Source organism: Melospiza georgiana, chromosome 6 (assembly GCF_028018845.1).
Source record: "Melospiza georgiana isolate bMelGeo1 chromosome 6, bMelGeo1.pri, whole genome shotgun sequence".
Classification (NCBI taxonomy): domain Eukaryota; kingdom Metazoa; phylum Chordata; class Aves; order Passeriformes; family Passerellidae; genus Melospiza; species Melospiza georgiana.
The window spans coordinates 48592806-48615198 of NC_080435.1; the positions used below are offsets into that span (position 1 = coordinate 48592806).

Sequence of the window (22393 nt, forward strand, 5' to 3'; positions counted from 1 at the left end):
CTGCCTACTTGCACAACTATACTGTCTTTTTCACTTACCTATCATCCCTCCTGGGCACAGTGGAAGGCCACTACTTTTCTTCTACCTACAACAGAACTGGAGAATATGCTTGGCAGAAGAAGGGGGAACATGTGTTATTTTTTTTCTTTCCTACAACAACTTTTTACAGTCAAGATGATCTCCAGCCTTTTCTTTATGCTGAACAGCACAGTACAATACACTGTATTTACAAAACCTCCAATTCTTCTCACTTTAGGGCATTAGGATTCTGCTCTCTTTAGGGCACTTCCCAGCTGATTGCCCTTTTCTCTGAAATGCCATGCCCTAGACCAATGGCAGTAGGTGAGGCTGCTGCAGAAGCAGCGTTATCAGGGCTGTGCAGAATGGACACATTACTTCATGTGCCTTGCAGGCTCTGTTCCAACTCATGCACCCCAAGATGACATTTGCTTGGGTTTTCAGGGCTTTTTTTTTTGGCAACACTGTCAATTTGTATTCAGCCTGTGAGCTGCAAAAGAATGCAGATCTTTCTCAGGAAAGCTACCACCTGGCCAGGCTTATTATTGTTCCTGGCCGCATATCAGTTCCAACAGGTTGTGGTGAAGGGATGTGCCATAAGGAACACACAAACTTCCTGAACCTGAGGTAAATGATTGCTAGACCACAAAAGTGAGTTGCTATGAAAGGGTGATTGTTACAGCCACTTGTGTTGTCCAGCAGCTGCGCTGTGTTCCCATGAAATGGTTCTGCAAGCATAACACCGTGAGCTTTGTGTGAGAAGAATGCCTGACAGTAGGTGCTCCCAGAGATTAAGAAAATGCACACAGATCCAGCTCTTCTGGAATGTGAAGTCTCTGTGCATTACAAGAAGGAGCAGGAACCCAGAAATGGAGTGAGCTTCTCCTTCAAGAAATACACCCCTCTTTGCTACCACATTCAACACTTTCTCATGGCTTAGTATAATTTCTACCATTAGCCCAGTTGTCTTTGTTAAGAATTGATGTCAAAGAAACTTACCCACCCATCTAGCCCCCAGTTACTTCTCATGATATAGAATTTCAGACTAACACAACCAACAATGGGAGCTATTGATCAACACACGTACGTTTTATTTTTATGGATTTTAAGGTTGTAAAAGCTAACTGGCACAAGCCAGATATTCAACAAAAGTAGTATTTAGGGTTTTTTGTAGGGAATTGGGGTTAAAGAAAATCCCCTGAGTTCTTCCTGGAAAAATATGTAATATACTTCCTGCCTGCTATATAAAGAAACAGATTAATTTAATACCCTCAAACCAGCATTATTCTTAAATCTGTCTTAAAATTCATGTTTAGGTTCTTGTGCACAGGCCATGACACACAAGGGACCACAAATAAAGTTTAGAAGAGAAAAAGACAACCACACAGATCTACAGCACTGACAACAGTGCTTACCATAGATTACTAATAGTGTGATTTCTCATGTGCTAGAACATGACTTAACCATATCACAAAAACTAAATGGACAGAAGCTGAAGAATCAATTTAGCCTAAAGAAAAGGAAAAAGGACCCAAACAAGTTCAAGCCACACAGAAATTTAAATTAGGCATACTAATATTTTGGCAGGAAAAAAAATCATTGGTTGCTATGTTCAGCAGATTGACCTGGCATCAAAATAGCTTCATCATAACTCAATGAAACAAGCCCAACAAAGCGACACACCACAGTGACCTGTCAAAACCAAATTGTCTTCAGCACAGTGAGAGATGCTCTGGTAGAGCTACATATCCAAAATTCTGTGCTGAATCCCAGGCCTGCTGAACTGATGCAGGCCACAATTCAAGAACATGGCCTCAAGTCTCAAGTGTAGAGCGCCTGGAAATCCAAACTGGACCCAAACAACTCAGTTTCCTGTGTCAGGGGATGCTATCAGTTTGCCATGGATGATCTCACAAGGAGGGAAGATGACAATTTGGCTTGCTCACTAAAAACCAAGACAACTGGCCTTAACTAGAAGGCATAACTCAATCAGCCTGCTTCCACTGCCTTCTGTGGGCAGAATTTGAGTTTTGCAGCATGTCTATCACTTCCTGAGGAACGTCTCCCTTCCACATGCTTACCCTGCTTTATGAAAAAATCAACAACAGCAACAAAATCCACAGCAGAGTAAAATCCTACCATAAATAACCTGGTCATTAGAGTGTACAAGCACAGCTCTTCTGTCAGTCAAATTGTGGGATTTATTACAACATGAATTACATCTTCAGGCAATTCTTCCACTCCTTTTCTATTTGTTTTCTACATGCCATTAAAAGAAAATTCTGACTTTTTATGTATATAGATACATAGAAAAGCTACCACATTACCATGCAAATTTACAAGCTGCACTGATGAATGCTTTTGTCCAAAGTAACTGAGAAGTAGCTTATAATTTAGAATTGGGTGACTTTAAATTGTCTCCTCTTGGATGAAGTGTATTTCACTTCACATCACTATAACTTATTCATATTGCCGTGACCTTACTGCCTCATATCTCCAGAGCTCCCAGAAGAGCCCACAGTAACAGCTGACAAGCAGAACAACTACCAAGGAAATGGAGGCTTTTACAGAGCAAAGAAACATTTGTAAATGGATGCACCTCACTAATCTTAACTGGTGCCAAACACACACACAACTCATTTTCTGAGTAAATATATGCACTTTTACACACATATATGCCACTTCTCATATGGCACAAACAGGAGTCTTTCCATTCACAATGTCCACAGAGACCCAGCAGCAGGCATATTTTACAAATTGATGACATGGGCATCCAAGAGTCCTTACCACCATCTGACACTCACACAGCAGCTCTCCCATCTCTATAATGGAATGTGGCATCTCCATTTCCCTAACCTCATATTAGTGTTCATGCACCTGCACAGTGACAGCCATTCCAAGGTCAATGTGATGAGCATGGAACTGATTGGATTGAGAGCCTTTGCCAACTGCATAACCATTAAACCCAGCTTCAAACAGAAGATGAGACTAAGCAGCTAGAGAAAGGAGGAACTGTTCCTTTCAGCAGCAGCACAGAAACATGACAACATCACAACTACACACTTATATTACAGGCTCTTAAATTCTCTGTTAGGAATCACAGAAATTCTAGGTTGGAAGAGACCTTTAAGATCATCGAGTCCAACCCATGTTCTAACACCTGAACTAGATCATGGCACCAAGTACCACATCCAGTCTTTTTTTAAACTCTTCGAGGGATGGTGACTCTACCACCTCCCTGGGTAGATGATTCCAGTATTATGCCTAGAAACCTTGCTTTACTTTTCAGCAGGGCATAGATACTCCATATTTTGACAACAGACAGCAACCTAAAGTCTCAGACTGTGCCATCTTAGAGGAGCAGAACATAAAGGTTCACAAGAAAGTCCATTTGAGATGCACCAACCAGACATATACATGCTGCAGTCCCACAAGGCCCCTACACTCAGGGAACAGCAGCATGTATGCTGGAATGCACACAATTCCAAGTGCAACACAAAGCATGGTGTTCTAGCAGCTTTACTAAAAGCACAGGACAACTTGACAATAGTAATAAATTGCCTGACAGTATATGAAACATGTACCAAGTGCCCTGTTCCACACAAAAGAGCTCAACCCTGTATCACAACTCAAACAGGAATGCCTTCAGATCAGAAAGACTGAGACAGAAACTCTCTTCTCACCACTGAAACTGTACTGATGCATGGAAGGGAACATAAAAGTCTTGCTCCAATGTCAGCTTACAAAGCGGCTCATATAGAAAAGAGCTGCTAGGAAAACCCAAAAACCACCCCAGGAAACAGACCAGAACTGAGGACACACCTCATCCCAAAGGAATGCCTTTGCCATAGTGCTTCAGACATAGCAGGGAGAATGACTAACCTGGCACTGGGGAAGCAAAGTCACATCCCTCTCTATACACAGTGTCAGGTTCAGCCAGAGGATCAGAGTGAGCTTAGCACATCTTCAGGTTTGGTATCCCTTGTATCCCTTGAGAGACATCAGTTACAAGCTTGAAACCAGGCTTCCCAGGTGACAGGCCAAGTATTCTATTCTCCAGGTCAACAGCTCCTAAGGCACTATTCAGAAATCACTCATTCTCTGCAACAGGCCTGTGAAAACACACTGCCTTTTTGGTCATCACTCTGCTCAGAGCCCCCAAGGAGATGTAGAAGCATTAAGGTCTGCACTGGGGTGCAACTCAACAATTTGGTATCACTGGTCTGGGCCACAAATGTGAAGGTAGATACAACCACAGGCACTACCTTTATCTCTACAAAGAACACAGCTCAAGTAGGACACACCTAGTCTGTCACAGTGAGGACCAAACATGCAGGTGAACTCAAAGGCCTTTGGTAAGAGGAAGATTCCCTTGAGGATAAAAAGATTATGCAAAAGTTCCAAGACACTGTGTTCATGCAGAACAGCTCTCCTGTCAGTTATACAGCAAGTTTCAAGATGGATACAAACACGAGGAAAGTATTTAAGGTTCCTGCCCAGTATTTGTGGAGCAGAAAGCTGAAGCCATGACTGCCTCCACCCCAAAGCTACACCTTCGCTTCTGGTCCACTCACCCTGGCTAGAGTCTCATTTCAGCTCAGACAATCTAACCTAAAACCTGGAGCCACGCTCAAGAAAGCAGCCTAGCACTTAGAGCCTGTCTCTCACACAATGCTTTGAACAGATTTCAAAGTGTCTGTCCATGCCTCTTTATGATGTCAGTGCTTTGCACAAGAAGTGGCTAACTGTAAAGAAATAAAGATTCTCCTTATCCTAATAATTCCCCTGATTAAACCCAGCATGCTTCATGAGTTCATTAGGAGGCTCCTCTTACTCTCCTGGACTATATAAGTGCTTCATTGCAAACTCGTACAAACAAATCTGAACTTTGTAGTCATCCAGAAAGTATATCCCTAGGCAACAGACAAATAAATTCCAAGTAGCAGTCACCATAAAGCACATAGAGTAGACAGACAGATACATAGTCCACTCTAACACATGAATCACTGTACAGGAATGAGAATGCTTGTCTTGTTTTTTACCATCCACAAGATTTCTAGTATGATATATGTTAAGCTTTGCATGACTTCTTCTACAGCAAAAAAGCTTACAAGCACACAAGTTATCAAGTTGATATTATCCATAAAATGCTTGAAATCTTTGCCTAAATGAATGCAACTTCCCTTTGGTGTCAATAGAAGTTGCTAGGAATGAAAACAGAGCATCCAAGATATCAGCAGAATGTGCTCCAATGAATGCACTGATACTTAAACCAAACATTTATCTCTGCCTGTACAGAAATGCTAATAATGCTTTTAAAAGTATCAAAGCATGTATGAACAGTCATCTCTATCCAGTGTCTGTAAATGCTATTCAAATTGAGCTTAGCCTGAAAAGGATGAGGCAGCCTAATTTGCACCAAAAAATTAGTAAAGTGTAGCAAGAGAGACACTTTGGGGTCAATTTTCACAGCAGCATGATGACCCAAAACTATTAATAAGTTCGTACAGTACACAAAGAAATTGTAGATCCACATTACGTAACACAAGTGTAAGGAATTTCTAAGGTAGAGAGAAAGGAAGCAAAGCACTTAGTCAAAAAGAGAAACAAGGACAACGGAGGAGAAAAAGTCTCTTTTGGAGATTGCTAAATATAACAATGTACAGACAATAATATCAAGAAGTTTTTAATGGATTTTCTGAGATTCACTACAGTTCCCAGGCATGAAAAACAGCCTATATCATATCTCAAGGCCCTAAAAAACTTTTTGTATGCCTAACAGAGGTAAAAGCGCATTTTTGAGCACCACAAAACTAACCTAAAATCTCATACAAGGGCAAAATTTAGCATTATTCATAGACAAGAATTTTGCTTGGAGAACCACATAAAATTAAACATTAAACCAGAACTTGTGGCCCTTTCTATACTTTAAAAAAGTCTAGTACATTTTGCTGAAGTTTGACAGAGAGAATACAGAATGCCAAGTACAAAAGCTGATGTAAAAGTTTGTCACGTTCTTGAAACAGTTTTCTATTCTGCCTCCTTCATCTTTACAGAAAGAAGCAAGTGCTGTCAAAAGAAATTTCACAGGACCTGGTGTTTTTAGCATGACATGCTTTAAATAAAGTGTATTTGAAGTCTCATACAACATATGCTGTAAAGTTTGTAGCATATTTTTCAATTATCAAAACTGATTTAGTCTCCTTGTTATAAACATAGTATTAGAATGATGTGATAAAAAGCTATTATTCAGTACCCATAGCTGTAATGCATGTGTCACAAGACCTTGGACCCACACATGGAGTTTAAACTCCCAATTAAATAATAAACTTGTGTAATATGCTGCAAAAATTATCCTCTCAGCTATTCAGATAAAGTCTAATTACAGCTTATCAAACTAACCTTTACCTCTGGGACAACATGAAACAGATGTGTAACTCAGACAGTTATACCATCTTCAGATGTCTCATTCACATCCCAAATGAGTACAAGCTTACTCAGGGGTTTGCAGACCCTAATTCTACGTGCTTTCACATAACTTGAAGGGAAGTTCTTCCCAAACGTTTGACTCTTTCTAATAATAACTCGTCTTTGGAAGAGAGTCCGCAAAGATCCCAAATTACCCTATTTCAACGGGAATGCCAGAGACCTCTGTGGAAGCAGAGGGCAGGAACGCACTCAGGCGGGCAGTAAGGCGGTGCTGTGCCGGGCCCTGGCACACCCACGGGGACGCCGCACCATGCCGGATAGTGTTTCCCTGGAGCGGCCGGCAGCGCCCAGGTGAGCGGGAAGCCGGAGCGCTCAGCCCGGCCCGGCGGCGGCGGGGCGGGGTGCCCGGGGCGCTGCGAGCGCTGCGGCCCCGGCCCCGCTCCCGGCGGGCAGAGGCGGCTCCGCGGAGCCGCGCAGCGAGCGCGGTACGCCCGAGGGCGGCGCGGACCACGGCCGAGCACGGAGCGTCCCCAGCCCCATCCCGGGGCCGCCCCGGCGCTCCCCGCGGCGAGGGCCGCCTCCTTACCGGCACAGCTCGGCGAAGGCCTGGAAATTCAGTTTCCTGATCTTCTTCTCGCTCAGCCAGTATCCCACCCGCTTCCCCTTCAGGAAGGTCTGCATGGTGCCGCCCCGCGAGCAGGCGACCAGTCCGGGGCGGCGGGGCAGCGCGGCTGCCGCTCGCACTCGGCGCCTGCCAAACGACGGCTGGAAAAGAAGCGGAGAAAGGAGGATCAGCCGGTTCCCCGCGGCGGCCGCTGCTCCCCGCCCGCCCCGCTGAACCGCCGAGCCGCGCCGCGCCAGGGGCAGCCCCCGGCAGGCGGGCAGCCCCGACAGGCCCTTCCCCGCACCGGCGGGCAGCTCGCCGAGGCACTGAGAAGCCGCTCCCCGCACCAGCCCCGGAGCGCCCAGCCGAGCAGGCACGCCGCCGCTGCCGCCCGCCCCGCGGCACGCCCGCCCGCACGGACCCCGCCGCCGAGTTCGCCTCCGTGCCCGCCGGCGCCGCCGCTGCTGCTGCTGCTGCCGCCGCTGCTGCTGCTGCGCGGCCGCGGTGCTGCTGGTGCTGCTGCAGCCGCTCAGCTCCCCATTTGCCCGCTATTCACAGCCGCCTCCACTTCCTCCTCCTCCGGGCCGTCCCCTCCGCTCCGCTCCCACCCACCTCGCGGGGCGGCACCGGGACGCTCCCGCCCCGCCGCAGCACCGCGGGGCCGCGCCCGCCCCCCGGACTCCGCTCCGCCGCCGCCAGGGGGCGCGCGCGCCGCCGCCTTAAAGAGACAGCGCCCCTTTCTGGGCCTGGCCGGCCGGGGCCCGGGGGCGTGGCCGCGGATGCCCCAGGGATTTTGGTTTCCTAGGGAGGAACATTGTACACAGTACTTACACCTCCTGTGGGTGCTCCTGGAAGTACTTGGTCACTACATCTTTCACAGAAAAAATGTTCCAAGTAAACATGAGTCTTCACTGCAGAGCCTTCTTCCAGAATTTGCAAGTATCTGCAGGGATTAAACAGAGTTTGCAATAATGGCTATCTGATATTTAACTTTCTTTTGCAAGAGGCAGAAGGCAGGCAATGCAAGCAAGGACTGGCATTCTAATTTTTGGGTTGTGGATCCTTAAATACTCATATGAGGCAGGTGTTCTGTGCTTCATTTTAGAGGAAGAATCTTTCAGTCTGAATTACTGTGCTGTCTCATAGCAAAGTATCGTTTCCCCGTTTTTGTTTTTCCCCTTCATCTGAAACGATCACGTTTTCAGTCTGAACATTTTTCTCTGTCTCTCCAGGAACGGAAAGCACGGCCTTTACAACAACGATGTCCTTCAGAGAGGGGTTGGATTGCAGTACCTGCAATCCTGAGCTGAGGTGCAGATGATGCTTCTGTGATGACGCTTTCTGTGAAACCAGCCCTGGAGCCCTGTGCAGTGGGAACTGCTCAGCGAGTTCTGCTGACTCACAGTGCCACAACAAATGCGGTTTTATAACTCCAGCAGAGTACTGGAAAATAAAAAAAGTACTGGTGGAAGTATCCATGCAAAGGAAAGGGTGAAAGCCCTACGAAATATGAAAGGGGTAATTGATTTAGGGAGTTGGTACAAAGCATTTTACATTCCTGTCATTACTCACATGAACAGTGCAGTCATCTTGACCCAAGGGTATATTGGAAAATAGGCAAGGAATGGAACCACCTGCAAAGACCTCATACCAAAGGTTTTTTAAAATTTGTATCATAATATGTTTTCTCCATTTGTGGCTGCTTTGAGGAATAAATAGCTTTCTTTTTCTCCTTCATCTTATTTGCCACTGCTTTGTTCTAATCTTTATTTTACCAAACACTTTTTATCTTAATCATATTCACACATTTTTTTTAATTTATTAATTAATGTAATTGGAATTAGTAAATGTACTTTGACAACATGATTCCTGTTGCAGAATGTTTCACTGGTATTTGAACATTTTATGGGAGCATGGTAATTTTGGAAAAAAGTTGTAACTCAAAAATACAAGACTTTATCAAACATTATCATATTAATATAAGAATCCTGAAACAAATTTACTTGGGTTTCTTGTTATGAAGTGTTTTTTCTTGCCAATATCAGTGCTTTATTTCAGCTATCATTTCATGGGCTTATTTTAGACTTTATTAAAATTTGCATCAGTATATTAAGCTCAAAATTTATATTTGTATCAGAATGGAATATGAATGTATTGAAATATGAAATTATTGAAGCCAACGACCAAAATTATTTATTTCTGAATGTTTTTTTCTTTAAGAAATATCATGGCTTCAGACCAACCTGAAACACAATCTGCAGAGACAGAAATATTTATGTACTTTTTTCCAGATGCAGGAGAGCAGGTTTTTAGAGGTGTTGTGCATTCCTAACTCCTGTGGAAATGAAGCACATGCACTAAAAAGGAGGAATTTGCTTTGTTCCAATACAAACTTGTGTGACATATATCAAAGACCAGGTTCAATCTTAGGAAGGAGAAAGCTGGGAAATGCCTTCATTTTAAGCTATACTTTTTGAATCTTAACCCTTGAACAACTGCAGATGTGGGAAACATTTTACCTGATGTGCCTCTGCACTGCATCTTGCTGTACAATTTTGCTAAATAAATTACAATCCTGTGTTTACATTGCAGAGCTTGTTCAGGCAATGCCAAACCTGTGACCACAGGAAGCCCCAGGGTAATATTTATGCAATTCCTGATCAGGAGCAAGCTGACTATTCCTGAGACTTTCTGTGGCCCAACTCTGTAGGCTGCAGCTCATGAGCTGCTTCATGCTAATTAAAGGGGTGAGGGTTGATTAGGATCTTGAGCCCTCCAGCAATCAGAACTATCTTCCTCTTCATCTTAGCTTCAGCTACAGGCCAAAGCAGGTTTCCCTTGTTTAGCTGGAACCTCTCACACCTTGTCTTCTAACCCTTTCAACAAATACAGGAGCTCTGATAAAGCTGGATACTTGCAATGTGGCACAAGTTAGTGAAATTCCATGGAAATTCATTTTAGGATAATATGAGACATCCCCACTTAATTAGCTATCAAAGTATATTTTCTCAGTATTTTTTGAATTATTTTTCAGCACCTGGCAGAAGTCACAATAGAATCTTTTGCAATGAGCAGAAAGAAGGTGGTGAAGTGATTTACATTGCCTGCAGTTTGGGGTTTTTACTTTTATTTGCATTTTTAATTATTACAAGACAGTTGTTAACTCTGCTGTGGATGGACAGGAGGGCGGGCTGAGCCTTCTGTATCAGAACAGGTCTCCCCTTTCTCCAGTCAGCCAAACCACCAAGTCAGACCCTGTGCTAACACAGCACTGCTGGAGTGAGGTTGTAGATAGGAGGGAACACAAGGAACACTCTGCATGTGCTGCACTGCAGCTTCTGGGCCCTGAGAGAGACTCAAAGAGTAGTCCAGGTGCCACACAGCATGTGGAACTTTTCAACACCAGTGAGGCAGCCAGAGATAAATGTATGAGAAGCATGGTGGGCTGCCATTTCCTCAGCTCTCTGCTACCTCTACAACTGCTTAATCATTGCAAGATTCATCAAAAGGACAGATAAAACTTCTTTCACAGTGGTTCACTAGAGGATGTGCATGACAGAAGCTAAGTTTCTACAATTTATGTTTGCTTTTTGCCCAGTTTCTGGCAAAACACATACCTGCAGCTATTGCCTGGAAACTTTTCTGACTGTGCTCTTGGCCAGCAGCTTTTAAATGATAAATCAGTGAAGGTTAGTCCTGGGGGTGAAAGCTCATTTCTGATGTTTGAATTCAAACATAGCACGACTATCCCTTGCCAAGGGCCACAGGACACCTGCCCATTGTGGGGCTCTGGTCATGGCTCCCAGGAGGGACCCTTCTAGCACCTGATGCTGCCCAGCTGCTCTGCTCTGAGGGACTGGGTGCCTGTGGAGAGAGCACAGGTGGAAATCAGGCCTTGCCAGCTGGAAATCAGACAGTTATTGTACAGACAGCTAAATCAGGTGTTGCTGCTCAGAGCCACAGTCCCTCCAGAAGCTGACATTTTTTCTCACTTTCTGCCACACCCTCCTTCACGACAGTCCATGTGCTTATGTGGCTGTGCAAGAACAGAATAAGGGAGCCAGGAACTTAGGCGGACTTAAACAAACCCAGAAGTTGCCAACAGTATTTCAGTCTTAGCCTAAACCAACTCCTTAGTCTGTATCACCATTCTTTTTCCTGCCTGGTTATAATGGCACAAGGCAGTGAATGGGTTGGAAAAAAGAAGCCAGGAAGAAAAGGCATCAAACTGTCTCTTTTGGTGGCAATCCTACTTCACAGCAGCAGCAGGGATGGGGAAGGAGTGGTTCACCTCCACTCCCCCACTCACCTGACAACCTATGCAGTTTATGCTTCAGTATTCTGATTTTATAAAGAAAAGAAGGATTATTGAGTACTGCCTGCAGCTCTTTGGTACTTCTAACCTTTTAGAGATCAGAAGAAGAAATTCAGCTAGAAAAGCTCAAAAACCTTACAAAAGAGAATAACAATGTCTGGCAGATGACCAGCCCATGCAGGGCCATTCAAGGATTCCTGAGCTAGCACCAGCCTCAATGGAGTGCTGCTTAGATGGCCACCTGTCACACTGAGAGCACAGCAAGCTCTTCTGTTCCAGCCACAAAAACAGGATAACTAAGGGTTTTTTTGAAAGTGCAAGGAAATCACCTTTATGAGAAGGTACATCTTACTTTATGTAAAAAAGTAAGCTTACTTTAAAGCTCAAAAAGTTTTCTGTCCTGAGCTCTGATGAATGTGTATGCTGCAGGAAAGTAAGAAAAGGCCTGGCTGCCAAGTTTGCTTGCTTGTCATGTAACATGCTGGGGACAGACTCTGTATAAGCCCAGGAAAGCATTTCACCAGTGAATAAAGAATTTAAAGCCACAAAAAAAAAAAAAAATCTATGACCAAGACAAAAGATGACAAAGTCCTGTGCCAGTATAATTATGTCAGTTGGAGCAGATTTTTTAAACTGAATAACTTCTGCTAGTCAAAACCCAACTGTGGACACAGACACACAGCTACATTACTGTAGCTGTCTTGCCTTTTACTATGGCAAGCAGCTCTGTGGAAATAATGCTCATGCAAACTCTGTCAATGCAGACATATGGAGAGATATACTTTGGTGGTTGCTTCAGTGTAGTTAAAATGATTCAAACTTTATGTGCAAGGAAATCCTGAAAGATTGTTCTCTGAAGGATTTGGGTGACCTCACAGTTTATCAAGGTTTGGATTGAGACTTGGATAAGGACTAGGCTGCAGTGAGGTTTTCCACCAACAGTTTCATGCTAAGAGAGTTATTCTGCTTATAGCTGTGATTTTTTAATCAGGTGGTTTTAAGTACCTATAACAACTGTGGGAGCACGCTTACAGCAAAATGAGCCATCTTACCACATATTTTATATTGCTGTAATTTATTATTAAAAAAAAAAAAGTAGCTATTTTAATATACTGAATGTAAATCAGACTGACATGGACACATAACTCATGTATATAAATTCATATAAAGTGACCTGGACATATATGAATCCTACCACTATTGTCCCATATTTTGCTGGCTTACATCTGTCTTTGCTTCTCCTGGTGAGGACATGTTCAAGGTGACCTAAAGAACATGTCCTCACTCCAGTGGTTCTCCATTTCCATGAGTTGTTTGGGGCTACAGTTGAACATTTTAAACTGCTAAAACTGACAAAACAGGAAAGATACAAATCCGGAATGGGCCACACCATCACTTGCACTTTCTTCTCATGGCTCCAGTGATTGAGGACCCTTTTCCTGTTTTGTTTAAATGCTTAGAGTTCACCAGCAGTTCACAGGCCATTGTGCTTGCTGATTTTGTACAGCCCCATCAGGAGATACTGGCTTTTCTCTCTGGGAAGGGCAGCAATTTCCATCTTTTTCAAAAGCTGCCACAATGTACAGTCTTACAAGTGCAAAAAGAATAGATGGAGAAAAGCATTTCCAAAGCCCATGCCAGCAGTATTCCAAAACCAACTAACTATAGTGTATTAAAGAAAAAAACCCCAAACAAACCAAATCCATCTAATAGTATCCCCAGTATATGAGGATGTTGCAGAAGGAAACACATCATTTTTGTCAGTGACACACAGAAGAAACTCAAGCTTCATCAACAAGTTGTAGAAAAGCTTTTGGAAACAACCCCAATCCTAACCAAAATGAGCTTCCCTTGGACAGACAAGAGTTCTTTTGGACATGCCACAACTGTCCTGAAGTTAACTCAAGATGCTTCTGGGTGATAATCTAGAAGCACAGCCTGCTTTGTCAGGTGCTGTTCCTCTTGTGCTCCCAAACCTTTCATACTTACACACCAATGGTGCACTGACTGGACTCCTACTTACCACTCTCCTAGAGGCAGGAACACAACCTGTCTTGCTCCACCAGTCATCCCCCATCCTTGGCTTTTTCCCACTCAGAGTGCATTCTGAAATATTATCTAATCCCCACACTCAATAACCAAAAGAGGCTTTTTTTTTTCCCTTTTGCTCAAGTACCAGTCTCATATACAAGGATTAAACTATACATGTGCATCTCCTCCACATTACCAACACTCTGTCCTGTAACATCCCATTTCTGCCTCCTACTGCATGCCCTTCTGAAAGAAGAAGGTCATGTAGAAAAGAACTGGAAATTCAGGAGACAAGTCTTAGAAAACAGGAGCTAATCAGCTGTAATGTAAAAGGAAAAAGGAAAAAAAAAAAGCCAAGCCAAACCACCATCAACAAAAAGAGCTGGAATTAATCAACTGAGACCACAATTTGCTTATAGCTCTGAGCATTTATTAGATGCTTAGGCTTGTAAAGTGAAATAGATAGCTCATTTAGAATCACAAACTTTCAGACATTTCAGATTGCCTAGACCCTGTAAGACACTTGTAGTTGCACAGATGATAAATTCCATTCATACTTGTTGTATCACTGTGCTATTAAATTTATTATCTCACATACTCAGTGCCTGACAGTCTGTAAATAAAGCTTAGGCAATGAGCACATCTGAATGCAGGAATTGCTACAATCCTGGAGTGTCATTTTGGAGCTGCCTGCACAGGTATTGCTTCCCAGTCACTTTTCTGACAGCTAAAAGGGACACTTCCATTGGCAGGATCACAGCAAATATTCCTAGTGGTTCTGAACAGGCCAATTATGTGCTTCATATTAATGGATCACATGTACAAGAGCAGCTTTTAGAGTTGAACATACAATGCCAATCCTGCCCTTTGGGATATTCCCTTCTCTCAGAGCTTCTGGAGAGGGGAAGCAATGTTAGTGACTGATTGGATGAAGACTGCTTGCCTTGAGCCTCAGTTTCTCGTGTGGCCTCTGAAGAAAGCTTTTCACATGGATGAAAAGTTTGTCCTAACCTGTGCCTATGAAGATTCCCATTGTTTGCTATGGGATGAGCTAACATTGTACCTATTCCCTTCATCACTACCCAAGTGCCAACTGTCCCAATACATACAAAAGCTCAATGCCCAAAAGAGGTCTATGTACTTGTTTTTGAAACTGTGCAATAAATGCAGATAGATACACACTCTCTCTTTTATTTACTTGGAAAACAAGCTAAACAAATCAAATAGAGGAAAAGTTAGAGGAATGTTCTTCTTGAGCTCTCAGAACTTTGTGCAGTGGTTATTTCTGCTCCATTTGCACCAAGCCTATGAAGTGGGTTTCTTTTTTACACAGAGACCTGCTAGGAGAAGTCAGACAGGTTGAGGAACACCCTAAACCAGAGGAAAGCCCTCATGCCACCATTTAGATGGCAGGGACCTTAGGATGTGACAAGGAGCTGTCATAAAACTGTTTCAAGCACTTTAGCAATTTTTCAGCTACTTGGACTATAGAGTTCTCTCAAGAAAATGGTTTTATAAGCCAGAGAATTAGAAGTCAGCTCAGATGTCTCAAGGGTAAAGCTGATAGTGGTTTCAGGTTAGATTTTGGCTACTCTGCAAACCAAAAGAGCCTGCCAGAAGGATTGACCACAATTTGTAGGACATCTTCTGAAGATGATGAAGCCTGGATTGGGGTGGGGGAGAATAATACACATGTGGGTCTTGTCAAAGGATCTCACCTACTCAGTCTTGCGAGAATTCAAACCTGAACTCTTTGCTAATCATCTCCACTTGCTATCAATGACAATAGCCCCAAAAGACTGGTTTTCCATCTCTCCACACAGCTGGGGAAAGGAGAACTTGCAGCTGTCACAGACTCTACTACAGTTACAAAACTCTTATGTTGCTGGCTAACATTGGTGGGGTTTTGGGGGCCTTATTTGTGCAGATTTCCAGAGAAGGGGCATCTACACTTTCTGTTCCACTGATCCTCAGGTTAGGGTGGCTGTTTTCACCCACCAGTGCAGTGCTGGCTAACCAAGTCTCTAAGCATTTTCGCTGTGTGAAGCTACTCCAGAAAAGTATCAGGCTGCCTAATTTTACCAAGCTAAAGATTTTCTACTGCTTCAGAGGCTGTTTTGCCAGAGCACTTAGAACTAGCACTTCAAAAACTTGCCAACAACCTGAGAATTATAATTTCTAGCTGGTGAAAAAGGAGTGACAGAATAGAAGATGAAAGAACCTTGAAATGGTAATCTCTGCTTCAACACCCAGATCAGGATAGGTTTAAGTTTGCATCACAGACCATTGCAACATCATCATTTATGCACTGGATTCACTGGTGAAGCACTTCAGCTGGAAACAGTTACCCACAACACTACAAACTCCTGGCAAACAAGTCCTGCACTGTGTAGAGGCATCATTTTAGAATGGAGGTGCTCTAACTCCTATTAAACAAAGCAGTGCAGAAATGCACCTACAGTGACACACTAATTTAAGCCAGATACTTTTTCATGTGGAGAAGGGGTTGATTTGGATGTACTTACAATTCTTACAGTCTCATAGTAGTGTATTTCTTTACTCTCCCAGTACCTTCATGTTTTTATGAGGAAGGACTATGTTTACATTGTGTTGGTGAAAGGCAAATCAAGCATACATTTGTGTGGAGAAGTGGACATTTCCCCTCTTTAAGAATGCCAACAAATGCAATAATAAATGTGGTAAGCTGGAGATATTTAAATATTCACTTTGAATTATGTGACAGAGTATATGACAGTAGGCATTACTGAAATTTCATTTTATATAGCACAGAGCAGCAGCTTAAAAATTCTGCACAGTAAGGAAAAAAGATAATGACTTTTGCTTTAAAGATTTGCAAATACTGCTTAATGTGCTTTTGTTAAATGAAATGCAAATACTTGCTTACTGATAAATTATTGAATTTTTCCCTTTGAGAGTAACCATCAACTGCTGTTAATATCTCTGTATGAATGTTCAAGTCATTCTGGATCTCTGTGTTGATTTCTGGTACAGACCTCTAGCATGGCCTTCAGAAAAAGGCAAATTCAGGTAAAAGGGTAAGTGAGTACTTAAAAGCTTCACAGCTACAGTGAACAGACTTTTATCTTTCACTAAAGATAAACAACAGGACAACAACAGGAGCCCTCCTTACAGATGAGGATGAAGATTTCCTTCCAGTTGATTTGTATGAAAGCCTCCCCTCTGGTGCTGGCCCTCTCAGCTGAGCTGATATCGAGCACTTCCATGAGAAACGAGGTGCTCTGCAGGTCTGGAGCTTGGATAAACCATCAGGTATTTCTGGCATCCAGCCTGCCTCTGACTGTGATTTCCCATTGCCTCAGACAACTTCTGCTTTTTTATAATCTATGCAGACATTTCTGACACTAAGAACCTCTCAAGCCTCACATTATATGGGTGGATATCTTACACATATGCCTCTTGCAGTACATTTTAATGTTAGCAACTATGGATAATTACTAAGCTCTAACAGGACAGAGGGAAGAGGTTCCTAAAAGACACACACACAAAGTTCTTTATGTTTGTTTGGTTTGGTTTTGTTGGGGTTTTGAACCTTCTTTGGTTTTTTGTTTGTTTGGTTTTGGTTTGTTGTTGTTTTGGTCTTTGTTCTTGTTTTTGAAAGTTTGGATTCTGCAAATCTTAAACACTATGCTGTCTACCTCCTCCAAACCTCCATCCTGGTCTATGCAAAAAAGTTGGGATCCTTTGAACTTGGGAAAAGGCCTGATCTGAACTGAGTTCTTTCACTATTTGTTTAGTGAAAGAAAGTTATGTTTCTGGAAAATCTAAATATAGATACTGCCTGCTGCATACAGTTTACAGTCTAGAGCAAGATAGGTATAGGAAATCTCAGAAGAGACAATAACTAAATCTCTACAATAATTCTATGGTATGACTGACTTGCTGCACATAAGCACCGCTGAAGGAGAGATAATTAGTGGAAATTTAAAAAAAGATCACTCCTCTTGTGAGGATGGAGCAGTCACTCTGAGATGTCAGATTTTTTCTTGGACTATCTATATGGACAGAAGGATTCTGTTTTTCTTCTTAACACGGGTCATTTTTCAGTTAACTTGTTTATATGACCGAATATATTGACAGCAGCAAACTCAGCATGGAAATTTAATAACTGTTCCTTTCTGGTAGTATGAGATGACTTTAGTTGAAAACATGGAAAAGCAGAATTCTCAGGAGTTTAATGGTGGCTTTGGAAGTGGACTTGGGTGGTTTTTATATTATTTGTGGGGATTTCATCAAAAACAATAAATTGTAATGAATAATGTTTTTTTTAAATGCAATTTATAACTGTAAACTAGTTTGACAAAAATTCTGCAAGTTCTCTTTCCTCCTAGGCCAGTACAATGCTGGGTCATATCAGTGGAGCTGTGAGATCAATATTTGCATTGCTTCTGCATAAATTGTGTTTGTCCTCTGTTTAAATAAATGCCACAGAGAGGAATAGTCAGTTACCAAACACCCCTGCCCATATCCTTTCAGTATGTTTTGTCAGTTCTTGCTCAACTTTGATGCCACTTTGTAATTGGCTGCAGAGGAGAAGGTAAAAGCAAAGATTTTATCTCTTTCCGGCCGGAATTGTTTTAGCACAGACAATGCAGCCACGAGGGTAAACAATGAACAAGGTGTAATTCAGAGGTAAATAATGAACAATGCAGCCATGAGGTGTGCATTCAGAGGTAAATAATGAACAATGCAGCCATGAGGTGTGCATTCAGAGGTAAGTAATGAACAATGCAGCCATGATGTACATTCAGAGGTAAGTAATGAACAATGCAGCCATGAGATGTGCATTCAGAGGTAAATAATGAACAATGCAGCCATGAGGTGTGCATTCAGAGGTAAATAATGAACAGTGCAGCCATGAGGTGTGCATTCAGAGGTAAGTAATGAACAATGCAGCCATGAGATGTGCATTCAGAGGTAAATAATGAACAATGCAGCCATGAGGTGTGCATTCAGAGGTAAATAATGAACAATGCAGCCATGAGGTACATTCAGAGGTAAGTAATGAACAGTGCAGCCATGAGGTGTGCATTCAGAGGTAAATAATGAACAGTGCAGCCATGAGGTGTGCATTCAGAGGTAAGTAATGACCAGTGCAGCCATGAGGTGTGCATTCAGAGGTAAGTAATGACCAGTGCAGCCATGAGGTGTGCATTCAGAGGTAAGTAATGAACAGGAGCACCAGTGCAGTGAAGAGTTCTGTCTAAAATACCAAGGCCCTTCTTCATAAAAGACTCAGTTCTTTATAGGCACATTGACAAAGGGTTGTAGTGTGTAATTCCTCCTTTGACAGATGTTTACTGTGGATGTTTGAGAGAGTGAGATCACTATTCCATTTGTAAATATCAAAAAGTTTGTTGGAAAGATGATAAATATTTCTACAAATAGGAACAAAGTATGGATGGTATTCAAAGAAGCTGGATAACACAATTGCCTGAAGCTTAACTCAGATGTGGCTGCTGCCAAAAAAACAAACAGTAGAAGCAGAATTTCAGGAACTGAGAATTTAAGATTAAGGTAATTTAAGGTCCCAAAAATTCAAAGTATACAAAGTAAGTCAAAAGTGATAAAGATCACCATTCACCTCACTGAATAGCTCTTTCTCATGTGGTCAATGTAGCCAAACCAAGCAAATATACTATTTCAATTTAAAATGAGAAAAAATAAAATATAAAAATTCAATCCTATAGAAAAGTTTCTTGCATGTTCCGAAATGAATGTGCCACACTCTAGAACAAAACAGGTGTATCCAACAAAAAAATTCAAAGAAAGACAGCAGTATAGACAAAACAACTACCCAAGAAAAAAAAGAACTCAGAAGATTATAACCTTATTTTCAGAAAAAAAACAAAAGGTCTAAAACACAAATCAAAGATTCATGAAACATAAAATAAAACATATTAATTGAAGCAAACTAATGTTCTTGACTCACACTAAACTATAAGAAACTGATCAAAACAACTTATTACACCATAACAGGATACTACAAAATTCACTGTAACTACATCTAATAAATGAAACTGCTACAAGCTGCAGAAACACTGGGCATTCATGCACTCATTGATAAAAATTCCCATGAGTTTCTCCTTGGAATCCCAACATATATGCAGTCTCTAAGGATCCTAGTTCTTTAGCCAAAGTGTGGTTTAGAGTTAGGATTAAGGAAAAGATCCAGGAACATGACGTTCTAGATGAATCACAAATCAGTGTCCTACAAAGTGGAAGGCAAATGCCATCTTGACAGAAAGGTCTCTGTTATTAGAGTCTCACTTCTTGATTACTTGTCAGTGAGAACCTACCACAACTCTGCTAAATATAAACATGAGATCTACCCACAAGGATGTGAGATGCACTCTGTCCTTCAGCTTCTGCCTTCCATTTGGAAAGCCAGCTAATTTTGATTTTGTAATCATCTCAGGTATTCTACCTTTGCTTTTCTATTTTGGCCAAAATCTAAGCTAGGAAAGACTTTCTCTTAATACTGAGTTATGAAAACTTTGTTTGACTTAGAGATTACAATTAACCCTTCTGATTCCTCTTGTCAACTCTCATTTATCCTATGTAGTTTGTCAGGATCCTGAGCATCCTAACAGGCCTTAATGGCCCCAACAATCCTCACCTGACCCCTGCCATGGGCTCAGGAGCCCCAGTTCAGCCAAGCCCTGTGCTTTCATGCCTGACCTGTATCAGCATGTGTCCACAGCTCAGCCATGGCTGTGCCAAGCCATGTTTATCTGGATCTGGAGTCACAGACTGACTTCCTAGCTTGCCCTCAGTCTTTTCTTATCAGTACAGACCTTCATGGCAATTGCTAGGTGATGTCTGACCCTAGTTCTCACTGGATCTGACCCTAGCCTGGGGGCTGCCTTCACATCTTGACCTTGCTCCTGCCTGATGCTCTGTACTCCTGTCTGAATCCAGGGTTCCCTGCTTGCCTTGCTCAGGCTCTGTGGGACTGGGCTTGGGCATTCATGCACTCACTGATAAAAATTCACATGAGTTTTTTCCTTGGCATCCAAAGATATATGCAGTCTGTAAGGATCCTAAGAGTTCTCTAGCCAAAGGTGTGGTTTAGAGTTAGGATTAAGAAGGAAAAGATCCAGGACTGTGATGTTCTAGATGAATCACAAATCAGTGTCCTACAAGGCTGTGGGACATCACCTGTGTTATTATGCTTGGCTCCTGCCCTCTATGGAGCAGCCAGCTCTTGCTGCTCCATTGCTTCTCTTGTTTACCTTCAAAATAAACCAAATATTTCTATAAAAATACATTGCATGTCAAAACTAGGTCAAACACTTCTTTTTTAATGCTGCAAAATCCCATGATTAATTCTTTGATTCTGTTCAGGAAATATTATTTCCTTTGGATTCAGCAGACTTCTATCTTCTCTGGTTTCCCAAGCTGAATACTACCCTTTTGAGTCCCACCAGGTGTATGTTCTCATTTCAATATGCAGAGTTATCAGTTCTTTCCCCTTATTATTACCAGCACTTGTGACTGGAATTTGTCTAAAGCTGAGAACAGTTGCTTCTTGTTCTACTAATTTTGGTATTATTCCCTCCCCCCTCAGGGGAATGCTGCTAAAACTAACCAACCAATGAACCCTCAGTTATTTACTCTGTCCCTTCTTTACTATGGCAGAAATTAAGCATAACACTGAATTTATACAGATTGAGATCTAGCCCAAAAATACTACAAATCACGCTGGTGTTATGCCTTAGCTTTCAAAGGCAGCTTGTGATTGTTATAACTCTTCAAATTTTTTAGATCCTTCTCTTTACAGCCACAATCTCAGGCTTTATGTTTATCACAGAAGACTCTTGGTTGAGTCTTTTAACCTACATGGTTTACAAGCAGGTTAAATCCTAAACCATTCTCTCTTTCCAACTCCAACCATTCAGTGAAAAGACAGGCTTCTTAACTAGGAATAAGGTCCACATTTCACTGATTCTTCTTAGGAAACTCAAGTGCAAATGCAGGCTTTACACTTAGCACATGTATCCACTGCCAAGCCATACATTCACACAGTCACATACTAATTTGCACTGGAAGCCTTCTCTTTGACATCTAGGAGGGTTTTTTTAAAATAAACTGGTTCATCATTACCTCTAACCTCAACATAAGTAAATGCAATATAGCCATGCTTGAGTGGAAGGTCTGTCAGCCACACAGGAGCTTTATTCACTTTTAGATCAACTGGGACCTCACCACCTGTAAGAATGGAAAGAATGGGATTTAGTTGAGAGAACTGTTCCAGGCGTAATTACCTGTATGTAGCAATTCATACCTACATCTGTCATCAGAACTACACTAATTTAGTGGTTTATTTAGGTTTATTTAAAATTCAGGAAAGATAATGAAATCTTCATTCAACTGAAGTAAAGTGTAAAATCTCTGACCTGGGAGTCAGGGCGTTGCTCAGGTTGGCTCTGCCTGTGGTTCTGGGCGCCATCTTGTGTCACTTTGGGGCCTTCAATGAGCATTAAAGCAATAATAATAATTCAAAAAACCCCGACAACAAAACCCCCAAACAAACAAACAAAAAACCAAAACCCCAACCAAACAACAAAACCACCAAAATAAAACAAGCAAACAAAAAACCCCAACACCATAAAACAAAACCCAAAACAGTACAACTTAATATGAAGTTGCTCTATGACAGGGGATTTATATTTCTGACTCTTGTGGGCTCTCAAGTGTCCCTTTTCTCTACTGATAGCTGCAGCTCCGTGCATTTCTTCATCAGCTGTCCTGACTATAATCCAAACCACCAACTTCTAAGGTTTTTCATTGAAACACCAAACATAGCAGGGTAATCCATCATAGATTTGATTTAGCAGCAGCTCTTATATACTTTGTCACATGCACCTGCTACCTCCCCAAGAAAAGTGGCAGAAGATCCTAAGTATTTACACATAAACAAAAAAAGTCATTGCTTTAGCAACTTTTGTTTCTTA

General features: G+C 42.1%; 1 protein-coding gene across 1 annotated transcript in view; it reads right to left on the reverse strand.

Annotated features, from left to right (window-relative positions):
- Positions 1-7494, reverse strand: part of ITPK1 (inositol-tetrakisphosphate 1-kinase) — a 140494-nt gene extending 133000 nt beyond the window's left edge. The window contains exons 1-2 of the mRNA XM_058026336.1: positions 7473-7494; positions 7034-7212 (exon numbers count right to left, since the gene is read on the reverse strand). Coding sequence (XP_057882319.1) covers positions 7034-7128 — 95 coding nt within the window. The 5' untranslated portion in view covers positions 7129-7212; positions 7473-7494. The remainder of the gene's footprint in view (positions 1-7033; positions 7213-7472) is intronic.
- Positions 7495-22393: the final 14899 nt, after the last annotated feature.